This window comes from Thermobia domestica, chromosome 2, assembly GCF_964235325.1.
Source record: "Thermobia domestica chromosome 2, izTheDome1.hap1.1, whole genome shotgun sequence".
Taxonomy (NCBI): domain Eukaryota; kingdom Metazoa; phylum Arthropoda; class Insecta; order Zygentoma; family Lepismatidae; genus Thermobia; species Thermobia domestica.
The window spans coordinates 296,741,291-296,758,470 of record NC_137455.1 but is presented as its reverse complement, the minus strand read 5'-3'; the positions used below and the strand labels follow the sequence as shown (position 1 = coordinate 296,758,470).

At 36.5% G+C, this 17,180-nt stretch overlaps 1 protein-coding gene across 1 annotated transcript in view; it reads right to left on the bottom strand.

The window, feature by feature from the left end:
- Positions 1-17,180, bottom strand: part of LOC145678597 (aminopeptidase N-like) — a 107,897-nt gene that overhangs the window by 16,881 nt on the left and 73,836 nt on the right. The window contains exons 7-10 of the mRNA XM_081748940.1: positions 15,213-15,478; positions 7,085-7,289; positions 4,132-4,409; positions 775-974 (exon numbers count right to left, since the gene is read on the bottom strand). Of these exons, the coding sequence (XP_081605066.1) occupies positions 775-974; positions 4,132-4,409; positions 7,085-7,289; positions 15,213-15,478 (949 nt within the window). The remainder of the gene's footprint in view (positions 1-774; positions 975-4,131; positions 4,410-7,084; positions 7,290-15,212; positions 15,479-17,180) is intronic.

The window sequence follows — 17,180 nt, the reverse complement described above, 5'->3', positions numbered from 1 at the left end:
TATATTTTGTTTGATTAAGAAGTTTACGGTCAATCTGTATAATGGCGTAGCTAACGAATGAAGGCGTGTCAGATTTATTTGCAGTTATAGCTGTTCGTACTAGAGATTGTTACAATTGGTGCCCAAGTAGTTGTACACTGTCTGATAGTTAATATTTAATTGCTGATCTCGGGAGCCGCGGTGGCTCAGTGGTAGAGCTTTCACTACTGGTACATGGGGTCCATGGTTCGATCCCAGTTCGCACCAAGTGAACTTTGTGGTGGACAAACATCATGTGCGTGGGTTTCCTCGGGGTTCTCCCGTTTCCTCCCCCTTTCTTCATTTCACCATTTCATTCATTTCTCATCATCACTGTCTCCTTTATCCTAGCCGGTATAAGCGTGGTACATAAAACTCAAAGACTTTTAATTACTGATCTTGATTTGGAGCTTACCAGTAATTCCTTATAACACATTTACAAATAAATGAACTTACATTAATAATATCCATATACTGTCATATACATATGATTGCATACATATATATGAATTCCACAGAAGGAATTGTTTGCGCCAATGCTCTTAAACTCTTATTCCAATAAATGTATTTTTTTCACTTGTTGGTAGAAAAATAGATTTTGATTTGGAATTTATAGTATGGCTAAATACAGACTAAAGTCATGATTGAAACATAATGTGCAAGACACAAAATATAAATAAAATATAGCTTTCTGTTTTATATTTATAGTAACTAATGGTTTGTTAGTGTAAAAATAAACATTGTTATTGTACTCACGGATTCTTGGTATCAGGATCTTCCTGGGCCATCCATTGGTTGAAGAGATGTTTTGCTGTGTCGATGCAGTCACTGACTTCGAGCTCGCATACCCAGCTCAATATTTGAGAGCGATGTAGAGCCTCAATTAGGTCATTTGCCATACGAGTTTCATAGCCTATTTCTTCGTACAATGGAACTAATAATTTGGACATGAATTTCTGCAACATATTTTAGTCGTGAAATGTACGTAAGCCACATACATAATATATGTGTTTTATACTTAACTTAAGAGCTATACTTAACTATTATTCTTGTGTTTTAGGGAGTTGTTACACATTTGATATGTGAAATCCCAACTGTTTTGTTTGTTTCTAATATTTATCTGAATCCTAATTCTACCAAAATTCTGTCATAATTATCTGAAAAATAATGTGCCCCTTAAAAATCCAAAACAATACTTCAGAAATAAAGACAATGTTTTATTACACCACAGATTTTAAGTACTCTGTAGAATTTGCCTGAAATTTATAAACAATTACGATGGACGATTGCAAAGACCCTAAAAAATCTTTATTTTTAACTGTTCTCATTGTAGTATCTACTGGAAAAGGCAGCAAAATACGCTTCATTGAGTACTCATTAAGCTTAAAGTCTAAATCATAGTTGTGTAATCTAAAATGATAGGTATCAAATCAAATCCAAAATTTCATCAACATATTATACATTATCTAGTCATATTATTGTAACTGCATTATTATAAAAAAAATACACATTAATTCTAGTAACATTTTAATCTAATTAAAAATATCTTTTTAACAGTGCCATTTCAAGTAGTTTCTAAAGTTCAACTTGGTTACATTTGAAGCTCAAAACTAATTATTATTGCATTTACGTGAGCAACGTTTCAACATCTAATTGAGATTTTCTTTAATTTTCCAGTTCCACGGATGTTCAGAAAAGCGTTTCTGAATATTTGGTTAACTGAACATTTCCAAGGTGCAACTGAATATTCAGGGGTTGGACAAAAAATCTAAAACGTTTGCAAACGTGTTAAAATCATAACTAGTATGGTGTGGGGCCTCCTTTTGCGTCCAAAGCAGCTTGGATTCGACGTGAAATGGACGTATATAGCTCCTGAATTGTGGTGTGTGGAATTTTGTACCAATGTTCCTCCAAAACATGCTCCAGTTCCTTAAGGAATTCTGGTGTAGGGTAATGAGATCGAATACGCCTTTCTAACTCAGACCACAATGGCTCAATGGTGTTCAGATCTGGTGATTGTAAGACTCAGGGAAGGTATGATAGCTCCTGGTCATGCTCCTTAAACCATGATTTCACCGTTGTTTCAGCGTGACAGGGTGCCAAATTATCTTGGTACATGCCATCACCATCAGGAAACAATATTTGGGCCATGGGTAGAACCTGGTCCCCAAAATGGCCTCATACGCCTTAGCATTCATCATTCCATGTAGGGTTATGATGGGACCTGCAGAAAACTACGATATCACTGCCCATACTGTAACAGAACCGCCCCCATGCTTTACAGTTGGGAGCAGAAAGTCTGCATCATAGGCCTGCAACGATGTTATCCATACGTAAACACGACTGGTTGTTAGAAATAAGGTGAAGGTCGACTCATCGGACCACATTACGTGTTTTCACTGCTCATGAGTCCACGCCTTGTGTCCTTGTACCACTGGATACGCCTCTTCGCATTTACTGCTGTGACCAGGGGTTTGGCGATAGCGGCCCAGCCATGATTTTTCATTTTATGAAGGTCCCGTCGCACTGTTTTCGATGAAACCGGGTTCTGTAGGCCGAAATTGAGTTCAGATATAATTTTCATTGCAGTGGTCTTCTGTTTAGTTGCTACCATCTGTTTTAACGCCCTCCGGTCCCTATCTGACAGGATTGTCTTTCGACTACAGTTGTGCTTGCAGACGTCGTTTGCCCATGAATTGTATATGCCCTCGTGACATTGGGTACAGTGCCTTTCGATACCACCACAATGTTCGCCACTGTTGCCAATGAAGCTCCAACTAGACGGGCACCAACGATCATGCCTCTTTGGAAGTCTGTCAGGTCACCCATTTTACCGCACCACTTTCACACCATGACACTCACAGGTGAACTGGTTACTGCTGACGGAAGAGTAAGGTCCACATGACACACTGAAAACAAAAAACGATCGGCAACCGCAACACGTGTTGTACAGTGGAGGGCCAAATTTACGTGTTCAGTATGAAGTGTTTTTAGATATTTTTGCCTATCATTTTTGTCTATGTATTTATTGTCTTCATTAACGTCAAATAGCATTGAGAACTTTAGAAAAATATAACTCCATATAATAACGTAGTGGGATAGAGTTAAATACAAACATTTAAGTTATTAATAATAAAACTTGATCTCTTTTACGTAATTACAATACTGACTATCACTTTCAGAAGAAAAGCATAACAAGGCTGGTTGAAATTCTTACTCAACCTGAATAAGTAACAAAATTTTAGGCGTTTGAGAGCATATTGTAGAGGATATCAGGCTTAGCCTCTATTTTGAATTCTCCCTGTATGTAGTTATTTTGTTTTTCAAACAAGAAATTGTAATTATTAAATAATAAAGAAGAGACTTCCCTATGTTGTCACCTAATCCCAATACAAATTCATGCTTACCATTCTCTTCCTAGTTTCCGTAACTTCATCAAAACAAGTTCAGCCACGCCATTTCAGCAATTAAACTTCCCTATTGACCAAGATAATTGTGATGAGCTAGTCATCCACGTGCGGAGCACCAGGAAGAAGCGAAAGCTAGGAAGTAGAACAAAACCAGGGGACACGGAACATTCGAGGTGAGAAGTGTGACAGAAGCCGCCAGAAACATACTTTGGACCCCTATTCAGAAGAGTCGTCGTAACAGCAATTGAGAGACGGTCGGCACGCCTGGGCCCTCACCATCCATTGCATGACAGAGGTGTCATTCCAAAGAGGCCAGGACATCTGGGAGCTGTTGCCCTGAGGTCGAGAGGTTCTTCACTCTCGAACGTGAGGTCAAAGATCAATACCAGACGGAAACACTCAACGGATTGGAGGATAAGGCTTCACTCGATAATTGAAGAGGCTCATCATATCGAAATGGCTGAGGTACAGTAAACCCTTTCCTTTCCTAACCTTTGCGTCTCTGTGATTTCTTCTATTAGAAAACATGTATTTCATTTCATTCATCCCCAATTAATTACTTCAGCGCTGTACTGCTCAGATCCCCACGTACTTTCTCTCTTGCCATGCGAAGTGCTATCCCCACATTCTTTCAGTAAAGAACTGATAATTGAGCAAATAACTGTGGTTTTAACCCCACAGTACAGTACAGCAAGAATATTACCTTAAATTTCCCATATCCAGCAGTCCGTTCAAACATTATTTTGAGAAAGCCAAGATTGCTGAGAGCTGCATTCCATGGAATATAATCCTTCTCTTGTCGCAGATAGAGTAACGTGTTCAGAGCTACATCATACTCCAGTCTTCCTGATCTTGCAAGTTCCAAAGCATCTTCAATCAGTAGTGCTCTATTCAAAGGTGTAACTGCAGTAAAATTGTTGGGCAGAAGAACTTTCGATAACAGATTCCAATTTTCTTTGTCGTAATTTACCCTGTATAAACCTGTAATTAGGAAAAGAGGTTATACGTACGAAGAATAAGGAAAAAGAATACTAATACTATTCAAGGTCGTACAAGGCCTTATTATCATCATGTTGTAATGCCGGGTCAAAATTTTTGCTTGGTAGTTCAAACATTTAATTTAAAACGATGAAAACGATTTTGGAAATCCAGATTTTTCTCACGATGTATGTATGGGACAAGCATGGGCGGCGATTAGGGAAGGGGGCAAAGGGGGGCAGTTGCCCCCCCACTTTTCTGAAATGGCCTATTAATGTATATAGTTTCAACCAGGGAAATTCGTATATTAACATTGATATACAAATATTCAGATCATGTCTTGCCCCCCCACTTTTAACGTCCAATCGCCGCCACTGGGGACAAGGTTTGTGACACTCAAATATTTCCCTTTAAACATGCTTAGCAAATGAGATGACTACAGTGTTGCCACGTCTCTGCACATATTCATGAGGTGTACCAGTCAACTGCTCCCCTTCTTGCACTGTAATGTGTATGTAGTCACTTGCTCCCCGCTTGCATAGTAGTGAGCATTGTGCATCGTGCGAGCGGTCCTGGGTTCGATTCCCGGTGAGGTCACTCGGTCGAAATAGTGTAAAGTACACTTTTTCAGGACAGCCACCCTGAATGAGGTTTTCCTGAGTTTTCCTCATTCACACCAGGCAAATGCTGTGGTGGTACCTAACTTACAGGTCCCACGCTGCCTCCTCCATTCCCCAATCCTTTTTTCCTTCCCTTTCCCGGACAATGTGCTCGGCAACGGCGTCATCTCCCCAAACGTGACAGGCTCAATGGTCTTAGATGTAAAAAGCCCAGAAATCTACCCCCCCCCCCCTTTTGTCATAGATGGCCTTATAGAAATCTTTAGTTAGAACTTTGGATCGGATTAGTTGTGCAGCATGGACTAAGTATGTGTACATACATTGTGATGCACAGACGAATAGACAGAGCGACATCAAAACATAAGTTCTTCGGTATGTAGTTTCCAGGAAATATATACATATGATGAAATCTGGAATTCATTTCCCTTGTGTGTTCATTTTCCTTTCTATTGTCTCTCGTAAATAACAATTAAAAGAATCGTCTCTTTCTATGACTATTCTAGTAGTCCCATCATTACAGATGCTATCCAAAAATACGAAAACGGACTAGGAGACTCTGTTGTTGATTACTGTGCATTATAATCAGGGGTAAAAGTGAATATGAAAAGGTAGGGGACGCTTGACGTCACGCGTCCTCCGAGCCTATCGCTGCCTATTGTAATTTTTTAGAAAGTGGGGGACGCCACGGATATTTTCTGGAAGCGGAGGGACGGCGTCCAGCCGCGTTCCCTCCTCACTTTTATCCCCTGAACGTAACCCAAAAATTCCAATTCATAAAACTTTAATATATCATCTGACTTTAGAGAAAGCACTAAACAACAACAAATAATAATAATAATAATAATAATAATAATAATAATAATAATAATAATAATAATAATAATAATAATAATAATAATAATGTGATTAAAAGCAGAAAATAAACCGTAACTATTATCTATAAAAATTTATTGAAGTCACGCCAAGCCAAATAATTATTAAATTATTTTGATGACAATTTTATGAAAATTTAATTTGTTTGGCTTGGCACGACTTCAAGAATTTTTTGTGGATAATAATAATAGCTACTTTCTGTTTTTAACCGCTTTATTACCATTATTACCATTATCTTTTAATCCTTTTTCAAGAGTCGTTTCATCTTTTTTTATTTTTATTTTATTTTATTTTATTTTATTTTATTTTTATTTTATTTTATTATTTTTTTTGGAGAAATCTTTTCTTTTCTGCAACTTAGTGCGTTTTTGAAGTAGGTTATTTTTATTGTTTAACCTTTCCACCTTCTCGTTACTCCAATAGTTTAATTAGATACTTGAATTAAAGGTAAACACTAAAATCCTACAAAATGGGTTTCCTTATGAAACATGTAAATGAAATGAAATCTTTAATTTTTACGTCCCACTGTTATGCCGGCTAGTTTAAAGAAGACAGTGATGATGATAAATGAATGAAATGGTGGAATGAGAAGTGGGAGAAAACGAGAGAACCCACGCATACGGTGTTTGTCCACCACTAAGCTGAGCTGGGATCGAACCAGACACCATGCACAAGATATTAGCGCTCTACTACTGAAACATGCGTGAATAAACTAGCCTTTGGCTAGCTGGAGATTTCACAATCAGACCTTCGCGTTTGCTCAGCGTATAATTCTCACCTCATATTTCAGCTTTTCCTTCCGTTCTTTGCATGGTAAGAATACGTTTATACTATTATTATTTGCCAAAACTTTCTTTTCCCCTTGTTATACGCATTTCAAAGTGAAATGATGGAAACCCATGTCGGCCTAAGTGATAACTATGTTCAAAAATGCATTTTAAATGGTTCACCGGTTTTTCTGTAATGATATGTCTGACAAACTCAAAATCATTTTCATCTATTGAGAAAAAATTAGAAACTGCCCTTGTCTCATTGAAATTGTTGTGGCGGAATATCCGGAAACGCTGTGGCATATGCCCGTTTGTTTTGAATAACAAGTTTATAAATCTAGTTTTATATCCCAAAAACGTCGCTAATATTAAGTAATTTCGAGATATGACAAGCATATAACCAAAATAATCTTACCTGAAGCTTTTATGTTGAAGAGAACCCATTTATTCTTTCCTGGAAGTCCACAGATTGCTGCTTCCTTTTGTGAACTCTCCATCCATACTTTGGGTTTCGTTGTCTCGAAGTCCTGCTCGTCTTCATGTGTGTAGGTAATTGGAATCCACCAGCTGGTTTCGTTGGACGATAAATCATTAGGATCGTGCTTTCGCAGAAATCTTTCCTGTGACAAAAGAATTAAATCATATGTCACGAAAGAAAGTGAAATACATATAATACATATATAAATAAATATCAAAATTAATTCCAAACCATTCATAAATAGACTAAACATGTTACATATTAAAGTATGAAATACATAATTGCCATATGTTCGCTCTTTAAAGGTGAAGGTCCGTTAGGGTGAAAGCACTTCACAGTCAGAGCCACGAGGGCCAAAATTTCGTCAGGTCAAAGTCTCGCGGGACGAAATTTTGTCTGACCAGAATCTCGGTGGACAAAATCTCGTCTAGGACAAAACCTCGACGTCCGAAATCCCACCATAATGATTTCTTCGGTGTATAATGTTCTAGATATCTCTGTGTGTATAATTTGAAAATAACACATTCCATTAAACCTCCATTAGCGGACACCTTCCAACAACGGTATCTCTGTAATAGGACAGATTTTTGTCCCGGAAAAAATGTGTGTATTATTACGGCACAGATCTATTTCATGGACATTCTGAGATATGGACACGGATAGACTTATTTTTTCTCTAATATTTTAGTAGCCTCTTCATGACAGGACAGGACATAAAAATTTCTGCTATTTGAAGATAAATCTGACAAGTAAACCTTACGTTTGGGTGAATCGAGTTGCTGACTGAGACACATATGAGAAAGTAGTACTAAATGTGGTTAGTATTTCAGTGAAGTTGTAGGTGCGAAGCTCCAGGGGTTTAGGAGATACAGCTAACAGAACATCACATGGAAGTACAGAATAGTCTTCATACAGTTGGAGGTAAAATCTCTGTAAGACCTCTTGTAACGACAAAAGGTGAATAACAAATATATGGGTATATATTAGGACTAAGGGGAAGTCATATAGTAAGGATATACCTGACGGCGGCCATCTTGAAATCAGCCATTTTGAATTAAGGTTAAGTTTTTAAAATAGGAATAGGGTCATGTGATACATGATTTAAGGCGCAAATTTAATCAGAAGAACAATGGTCACGTTAATTTTGAGCTACGCACAATTGGTAAAAAGTTACAGGGAAATTAAATATTGTTGCAGCATATGTATTAGTCCTTTACCCCACCTTGTAAATTTTGTTTTAATGATAATAATTAAATAAAAAGTTGGTGGATAAATATTAGGTCTATGGTAAGAGTTGCCTTGATGGCGGCCATGTTCAAATCCGCCATTTTGAAGCAGACAAAATTTTTAAACAAAACGCATAACAGTGATAGCTTATTAATAGCAAATTTTACCATAACTCCAACGGTATAACCATTTTTGCTTTATCATTAACCAGCACAAAATTAAATGGATCGCTCCTTACGACTACTGCTTTGACGGAATTGTTAACGACAGATGTGTCAAGTGTAACTCGATTGCCTTTGTTATGTGTGCTCACTGTGGGCAGAGCATTTGTGCAAGTCATGCACTCTTTTCTGAACTACATATTGATTCTATTAATTGATGACTTTTTTGGAAAAAAGACCCAAGTTCAATTATGAATCAATTTCTCTTTGGTCATTTTTCCTTAAATTAGCAACTTGTTTATGCGATAACAAATGCTGGTTCATGATAAAGCAAAAATGATTATACCGTTGGAGTTATGGTAAAATTTGCTATATTATGAGTTGTCAATATAATAAGGTGTCAATATTATGAGTTTTGTTTAAAACTTTTGTCTGCTTCAAAATGGCGGATTTGAACATAACCGCCATCAAGGCAACTCTTACCATAGACCTAATATTTATCCACCTGCTTTTTATTTAATTATTATCATTGAAACAATATTTACAAGGTGGGGTAAAGGACTAATACATATGCTGCAACAATATTTAATTTCCCTGTAACTTTTTACCAATTGTGCGTAACTCAAAATTAACGTGACCATTGTTCTTCTGATTAAATTTGCGCCTTAAATCATGTATCACATGACCCTATTTCTATTTTAAAAACTTAACCTTAATTCAAAATGGCGGATTTCAAGATGGCCGCCGTCAGGTATACCCTTACTATATGACTTCCCCTTAGTCCTAATATATACCCATATATTTGTTATTCACCTTTTGTCGTTACAAGAGGTCTTACAGAGCTTTTACCTCCAACTGTATGAAGACTATTCTGTACATCCATGTGATGTTCTGGTAGCTGTATCTCCTAAACCCCTGGAGCTTCGCACCTACAACTTCACTGAAATACTAACCACATTTAGTACTACTTTCTCATATGTGTCTCAGTCAGCAACTCGATTCACCCAAACGTAAGGTTTACTTGTGAGTACAGTATAGTAGACACAAAATGCATTTCAAATGGTTCAACCGTTTTCCCGTGATGTGCTCTTGAATGTGAGGAAAAACTATAGAAAGTGCCCCTTCCTCCTTAAGACCTGAATTTTCTTAAATGCTCGTTAGACAGAAACTTTGACTCCCTGATACAATACACTTTTTAATAAAAGTGATGTAATGAAAACCCAGATTCATATAAATACCAACTACATCAAAAATTAATTTCAAACAGTTCACCTGTTGTCCCATGATGCGATCAGAAACAAGATCTTTTTCACTTCTTGAATCTGGAAAGAAAAGAACTATAGAAATTTCCCCACTTCCATTTTAAAAGTAGAATCTTAAAAAAAATGTAGGAATATGCGTCAATGCATTTTTAATTAGGAATTTACATATAGTGGACAGAAATTTTCAACCCTGGTAGAATTTGCAGTTCACGCTCGCCTTACAATTTAACTGAAAAAAGATTCGATCCATAAGTTCTTCTTTAATTTTCCCCTAATGTTGGGATTACTTTAAATTATATATCAATTTATATTAAACTCGTCAACTATTTGTGCTTCTACTGTCTAAAGAAATCATTTGTGGCCATCATTATGGTTATTGCTATTAATTTATTGTTATGAGAGTTTTTGCCCGAAGCGATTTCAGCCTGTAAGCTTTGGCCCAGCGAGATTTGGTCCCCAAGGTTAAGATTTTGGCGCTCGAACTTTTGCACAGCGTGGTTTTGGCCAGGTGAAATTTTACTTCTCATTTAATTCTACGGGATTCGTTTTTTTTTTTTTTAACTCAAGTGGACAACTTGGCGATAATGTTTTGTCAATATACCAATTTCTTTTATTTCTATATTCTCACTAAATAGGGCCAATGTATTCTGAATTTCGACCCTTTATATTTTATCTTATTATGGTTAGCTTTTCTGTAATGAAATTTATAGAATGAGTTTATTGCTATTTGGTTGTTATTTCAACTTCAACCTGTCGTTTCAAAATCAATTTGATATTTGATTGGTTTAACCCTAGTATGTGTAGTTTTGGTGTGCGAGGTTCCTCAATCAATTCATAGTGTAGGAACAAATTGTGAAAGCACTCAATATCGCACTGCAATCGATGTGATAGTTCAAGTAAAAGGTGGTGAACTCTTATTGGGTTACGGACATATTTTTTCTCCTTTTTTTATAATTTCCTTTATTCCTTCCGTCTTGTATGGCATATTCGGTGCACATTTCTACTATCATGGGATCTTTCTTCTTTCCTTTAATTTAACATAATTGTATTATCTGCAATTTCTACTTTCATAATAATCTCTTACCCTTGGTTTCCCAAAACCAATTCCCTACTATTGTCATTTCTTTTTCATTTCTTACTTTTACTTTTTCTTTTACTGTTTAGTATAACATTCTACAGTTTCAACTAAAAACTTTACGTTTAATTGCATATATTCCAACTAAATCTAAACAATTTTTTTTCTTATATCTTGTTTTAAACTTTCTAATTTCTCTCTCTGTAACATGTGTAGCTTCCAATCTCAATACTTTACACTTATTTCACCTAACATTTATTTGTTTCCTGTTATGTTGTCACTCAATAGTCTTTCTGAAAATAAATCTTCGGAGAGCCAACTGGAGGTAAGGATATTTCACCTTTGTAATATTTTATGTTGCGATCGACAATTGAACATATTTTTTTCCACTTTCCATTTGCAGTAAGTTAGAAAAAGTAATATCATAGTTTCCCCTTGCATTCCACACCATATTGTCCCACCTAGAATTAACTACACATTGCTGTAAGAATGACTGTAATTTCCATCATTCTGACCACCGGATTAACAGCTTTCTTCTTTGCAGAAACTTTTTGTCGGAATACTCCACTTACACCAGTTCGATATAGGTATTATTATGGTAATAAACCACACATGATTTATTTCTAAATTCTCCAGTGGCACACAATCTCCTTCGTTCGACACATAAAAGTATCTTCATGCATGCTGTGCCTCTAGAGAAAGAGATATAACACAGATAATTACAAAACGCTCTTAGATTAACGGTTAATATATTACGTAAACCCATAATAGAGAGTTGGTCCGGAGTTTGCAACTCTCGCCATTCATTTTTACTAAAGTTACTCCATAATCCTACCAGAATTATCGAACCATGGTACGTGCTTTTGATAACTATTATTATTGTTTACAGTGTCTTCAATATTGGAATACCTCTGTATATGAGAGACTCTTGTTATTTCGTGATTCATCTAAATTAACAAAGGGAAACTGTTATTCTGAACTACGTATTATACTTTCATGAATAAATGAGCTCTTATTTTATCAACTTAATAGTATAATGTACACAACCAGTAGATAGCCATTTTTATGTTTTACTTTGTTTAATGCTGTTTCTGGATTTTGTTGTACGTTGGATTGTGCAATCTTAAACTAATCTAGCCCTCCCAGCTAGTCTAGAACAGTAGTTCTCAACCGATTTGTTGCGACACACTGGTGTGTCACGCAATCTCCTGAAGTATGCCGAGAAATTTTAGAATTTAAAAATCATGAAGAATTTAATAATAATTAGTTAAAATCAAGACAGACTGTAGCAGTCAACACCTCCAGCGGTAGCAATAATGCTCAGTGCTATATACAGTCATTATATAAAAAAAAACTAATTGGTTTCACTATTAAATAGATATTATTTATAATAAAAATATCAAACAATTGTGTCGTGATGTCCTGAACGTACAGTAAAGTGTCATCAGTCAAAAAAAGGTTGAGAACCACTGGCCTAGGAGCTAGCACGTGCGCGTTTGGTGTACGTGGCAATAGGTTTGATTCCCAGTGGGACAGCATTAAAACAAATTGAACACATTTTCAGTGGTTCGGGTCCTATTTTAAAGTCTCATATACCATTGGTACTCAAAAGTGACGCTTGACTTCGGAAATTTCAAGAAATAAGTAAACGAACATAAAAAGTGAATTTTGAGATTAATTTAAACCGTGATTGTACGCGGATCTTACTAAAAGAAATCTTTAAATACAACTTAACTATTTCATTGCTTACTCCTTCGGTAGCCAACAGCTCTATATTAATATTGATCTAGATCAGTTGTTTACAACTAACTGCTCTGTGACTTAGTCGCTTTTTGCTCCCATTCTTAAGCAACCACATAGAGAGTGCAAGGAGCAGCTAGCACATCTGATATTAAAAAATGAAATCTTTCAGTTTAAGTCCACAATTATGGTCTTTAAGCTAAGAGATTAATGATTAAGGCAAGTGAATGATGATGGAAAAGTTGATGGAATAAGAATGTGAAAGAAAACGGGAACGATGTTCTCTACCACAAATTTACTTGGTTCGGGGATCGATCCAGGGACTTCATGTACCAAGAGTAAGCACTCTACCACTAGGTAATGTATGATGAAGCTAAGCGGATAGTTGGCGAATCTGTCACACGTTAATATTTTCTTTCAATAAACGTATTGTTTTGCTCAGCGAGTAATTTAAATCAAATTTAAATTTTTTACCAACTACATCTGATAACTTATACTAACATTCACTCTCCGCTCTCCATAGCAAATAAATATGTAGATTATTCGTTTACACTAAGATGTAACATCATTGTCTCCAGTGAGACTTATACAACATATTCCAATTTTCATAATACTCCTTGTCTCCACTGAGACTAATCACAAGATTACCTTCATTCAGACAAAGCATTGAGTATCCCCACTGAGATATTAACAATTATATAAGATTTTTTTCTTATTTTAGTGAGAGGATGGTATCTTAATTTCATGTAGATTTTCGCCTCAATCCAATTCCACATATACTCCACGTCATGTTCAAATTCTCCAAAGAAATCAGTCCGATTCCAAATCATGGATCAATCATTGAAATATCGCCAATATCATTATATAGAATAGGTTCTTCATCAGTTTTCGAACAATGTTCCTCTAATTCATAATTTTTTCACAAGTGATCTTCGTGTGGATCATCGTTCCGTAACTTGATCAACTTAGTTTGTATTAAATTCTTCGTAACATTCTAATATAGTATTTGGTTCGTCAGTAGATTCATCACAAAAGATTTGGTCTGCTTCAACAGGATCGCTTGACGATCCTCCATCTTCCTTCACATTAACACAAGGTTATCAAAATTACGATTATGAAAGGAATCGGGACTTGATGTTCATGCTATACGAGGGTTTCATCGTCTTGATCATCTTCTCTGAGAAGTTCATTAGCTAGCTCTTGTAATCTTGCACATTGTCGGGCATCTCAATATTCCTTATTTCATGCAAAAATTCTTTTGGAAGTACATGGAGCGAAATGACAAGTATCATATCACAAGCATCTCATTACCAAGATGAAAATTGATTCTGTGAACACGACCGCAAGATCAGTTTCTTTGAGTAGATTTCTCTGTTTAAGTACAAATGGTTTATGTATTACATTGGCCTTCGAACGTTGCCCAGAAGAGCATTTTTTCTCAGACTTGCCGTCTGTTGCGTTGAACATTTAATTAGTTTCGAGCTCTCTCAGCCCCTGTCACAATGTATATGCAACAGATGGCATAAGTGTGGAACTGGATTAAATCAGTTATTAGAACCCGACGTCTAGAAGATTCCTTGTTTATTTTCATTTGATCTCTTACCGTTTGAATGGCAAAAGTAACACATTCAGAAAGAGCTACTGGCTTCCGTAAATCACTCAAATACTTCATAAAGGATTGCTGATCAGTTTGGTAAGCAGTATGAAACTTGTAGCGTTCAGCTATGGTATTTAGTTTCATGTTTCTCAAGTAAACATTTTTAATTTGTCAAAGGACCTCTGCTTGAGGTTAGTTAATTCTGTTAACTCTTCACGTGGTTTAGTGCCGGTAACAGCAAGTAATGTGTAAATACTTCTGTGTTCTTCGATTTCTGTCGCTTCGCACAAGTACTGAAATATTTGCAGATGCAGCTGTGTTACAAAAATCAGGATCAAATTGTTTGGAAAAAACGTGCCCTATTTAGCGTAAGTTCATTCCAACTGCGTCAACATTAAATAATTCATTTTAATTCAAGATATTTGTAGGAGTTAACTCTTTATTCCGAATTTCAAAGACAGTTTATTTTGTAACCTAGATACCAATTACACATAATAAAGACAACTTAATATTAGTTGTAACTATGATATTTTAAAGCTGGAATGTGCATTATTCATAAAGCTTTTCCGCCAGCTCGCATTCAATAACTTATTTTATACTAATATATTCCATTCACCTCCCTCCTCGCTTCCTTTCATTTACTCTATCCGTCATCTCTGACCTTTCTTCAATTTTAAAAACCTGTCCATACGTTATACATTGACCAGTAGGAATGACTGATCTAGATCATTAACTTCGCGGGAATTTAGAGCCTTTTCTTCGCAGCAGGAAGAGTCGGTAATTGTGCAGCCACGTAGACCGTACTTCTGAGGACTGTCATAGCAAGTGGACAGCAATGAAAGAATTATGCTCACACACTCTTCTAATGTTATACATGAGATTAAAAGAACATGCATAGAAAAATGTATAGTTGCAGGATGAACTTTTAAACCTCCGAAATCAGAACTGAGTTATTCGGGAACCGATAAAAAAAAAGTTACTAAACACAAATAAAGTATGTCACCTGATGGATAATTGCCTTTCCATCGTCATAAAGGCGAGTGATTGTAAGAACCGGGTAGCCTGTCTGCTTGGTCCACGTATCCATAATTGTTTTCACTGTGACATTTGGTGGTAGATTGCCATCACGATGTGCCTGCTCCGTTAAATATTTCCACAAGTCGTCTTGTTCCGCATTGGAAAACTGTTTCTCCTTCAAATAGTTGGACACACCTCGACGGAATGTCTTTTCGGTCAGAAAGTTATTCAACATGCGAAGCAGGAATGAACCTAGAAAACAAACCAGAATTCAGTTCTAATAAAGTTACATATTAATACTTAATAAATATGCTGTATACTATAATAGATGCATATACAGAGTGCATGAAAAATTTATACAACATTTAATAGATTTTATCTCCATATTACTTTTGAAATTGATACCGTATTTAGCTTGCTGTTCCTCAACACATGTCGATACTCTCATGATGGTTCTAAAAGTGTAACGATAACACATGATATCAAAACAAAATGTCAGGTGCTTGCTTGACATTCGAGGAACGAAAGTTCATTTTAAAGATTTTTCTTCAACTTTGAAAATGTCAGTGAAGTTCAAGTCAATGGAGGTGTAAACTCAAAACAGAACCTCTTAGATGTTTGCCAATTACACAGTTTTGTGACAAGTTTGAGAAAGATAGTAAACATTGCATTTGCAATGTTTACAAGGAAAAATCTGGAAGACCTCAGATCTCCCGTATTTCCATTCCCAACAGCAAGTGCGCAGTGATCATTTTGTTTCACTATCACACGTCATATATGACGTTATAGTCATGAAAATACTGACATCTGGTAGAAGTATCGTACTTCACATACATATTGTAAAATAACTTCCAAACCAATGCAGTTAACTCTATTACATTGTATACCATGTACGTTTCAGTTTGACTCTGTAGCCTAGGTGAACTGACAGTGATGGAAATATTTCAATACCCAATTAAGAAGAGATCCTTTATAAAATGTACAGTGAAACCCGTTTTTATTGGATACTATTGACTGGTGCCATCAAAAAATAGCTAACTTAGGCAGATGGCCAACGTACAGAGTGTATATTTATTTTTAAATAGTAAAAACTATTGGATTTTATTGTACATACATTTCTAATAAAGTTGCCAGTCTTTATCTACGTATTTGTTTGTATATTGTAATTATTATACATTATGTTAAGAAATAATTCATGATATTTTAAAATTTAAAAATGAACACAGAAATAAAATACGAGGGCTAGTCAAGAAAGACCTGGACTGATTTTTTTTTAGGCAATTAATTATTACTCAGCAACAGGCACATGATCCTTTTCAAAGTAGTCCCCGCCCATTTGAATGCACTTTTTCATTCGAGTCTTCCAGTCCTCAAACACGTGTCGCAGGCCATTGTTTGAGAGGTCCTTCAAAACCGCCTCCGATGCCTTCAGAACCTCGGAATTATCGGAGAAGCGGCGTCCACGCAGTCTGGATTTTAGGGCAGGGAATAGAAAAAAGTCGCACGGTGCGGTAGGCGTCTCCACCATCCTCAAACCTTTGCAACAGCTCCCTGCAAGTCTCCACTCGAACGGCCTTCTGTTCTGGTGTCAGGAGTCGCGGAATCCATCGCGCACACACTCGGCTCATGTGGAGGTGGTCATGCAAAATTGTGAAGGCACTGCCATGAGATATGCGTAGTGCGGCTGCCAGATCGTCGATACTGATGCGGAGATCTTCTCTAACAATGACTGCCGCCGTGTTAATGTTCACCTCAGTAACAGCTGACGCTGATACACCTGGTCCACCAGCTTTCGTGATTGTCATTCGGCCCTCTTTAAACTCTTTGAACCACCAGAACACGGTACTTCGTGGCAGAGCGTCATCTTTGTAGGCTGCTCTCAACATTCCTAGAGTTTCTGTTGCACGTTTCCCCAGGCGATAGCAGAACCGTATAGCTGCAAATTGTTCATCTC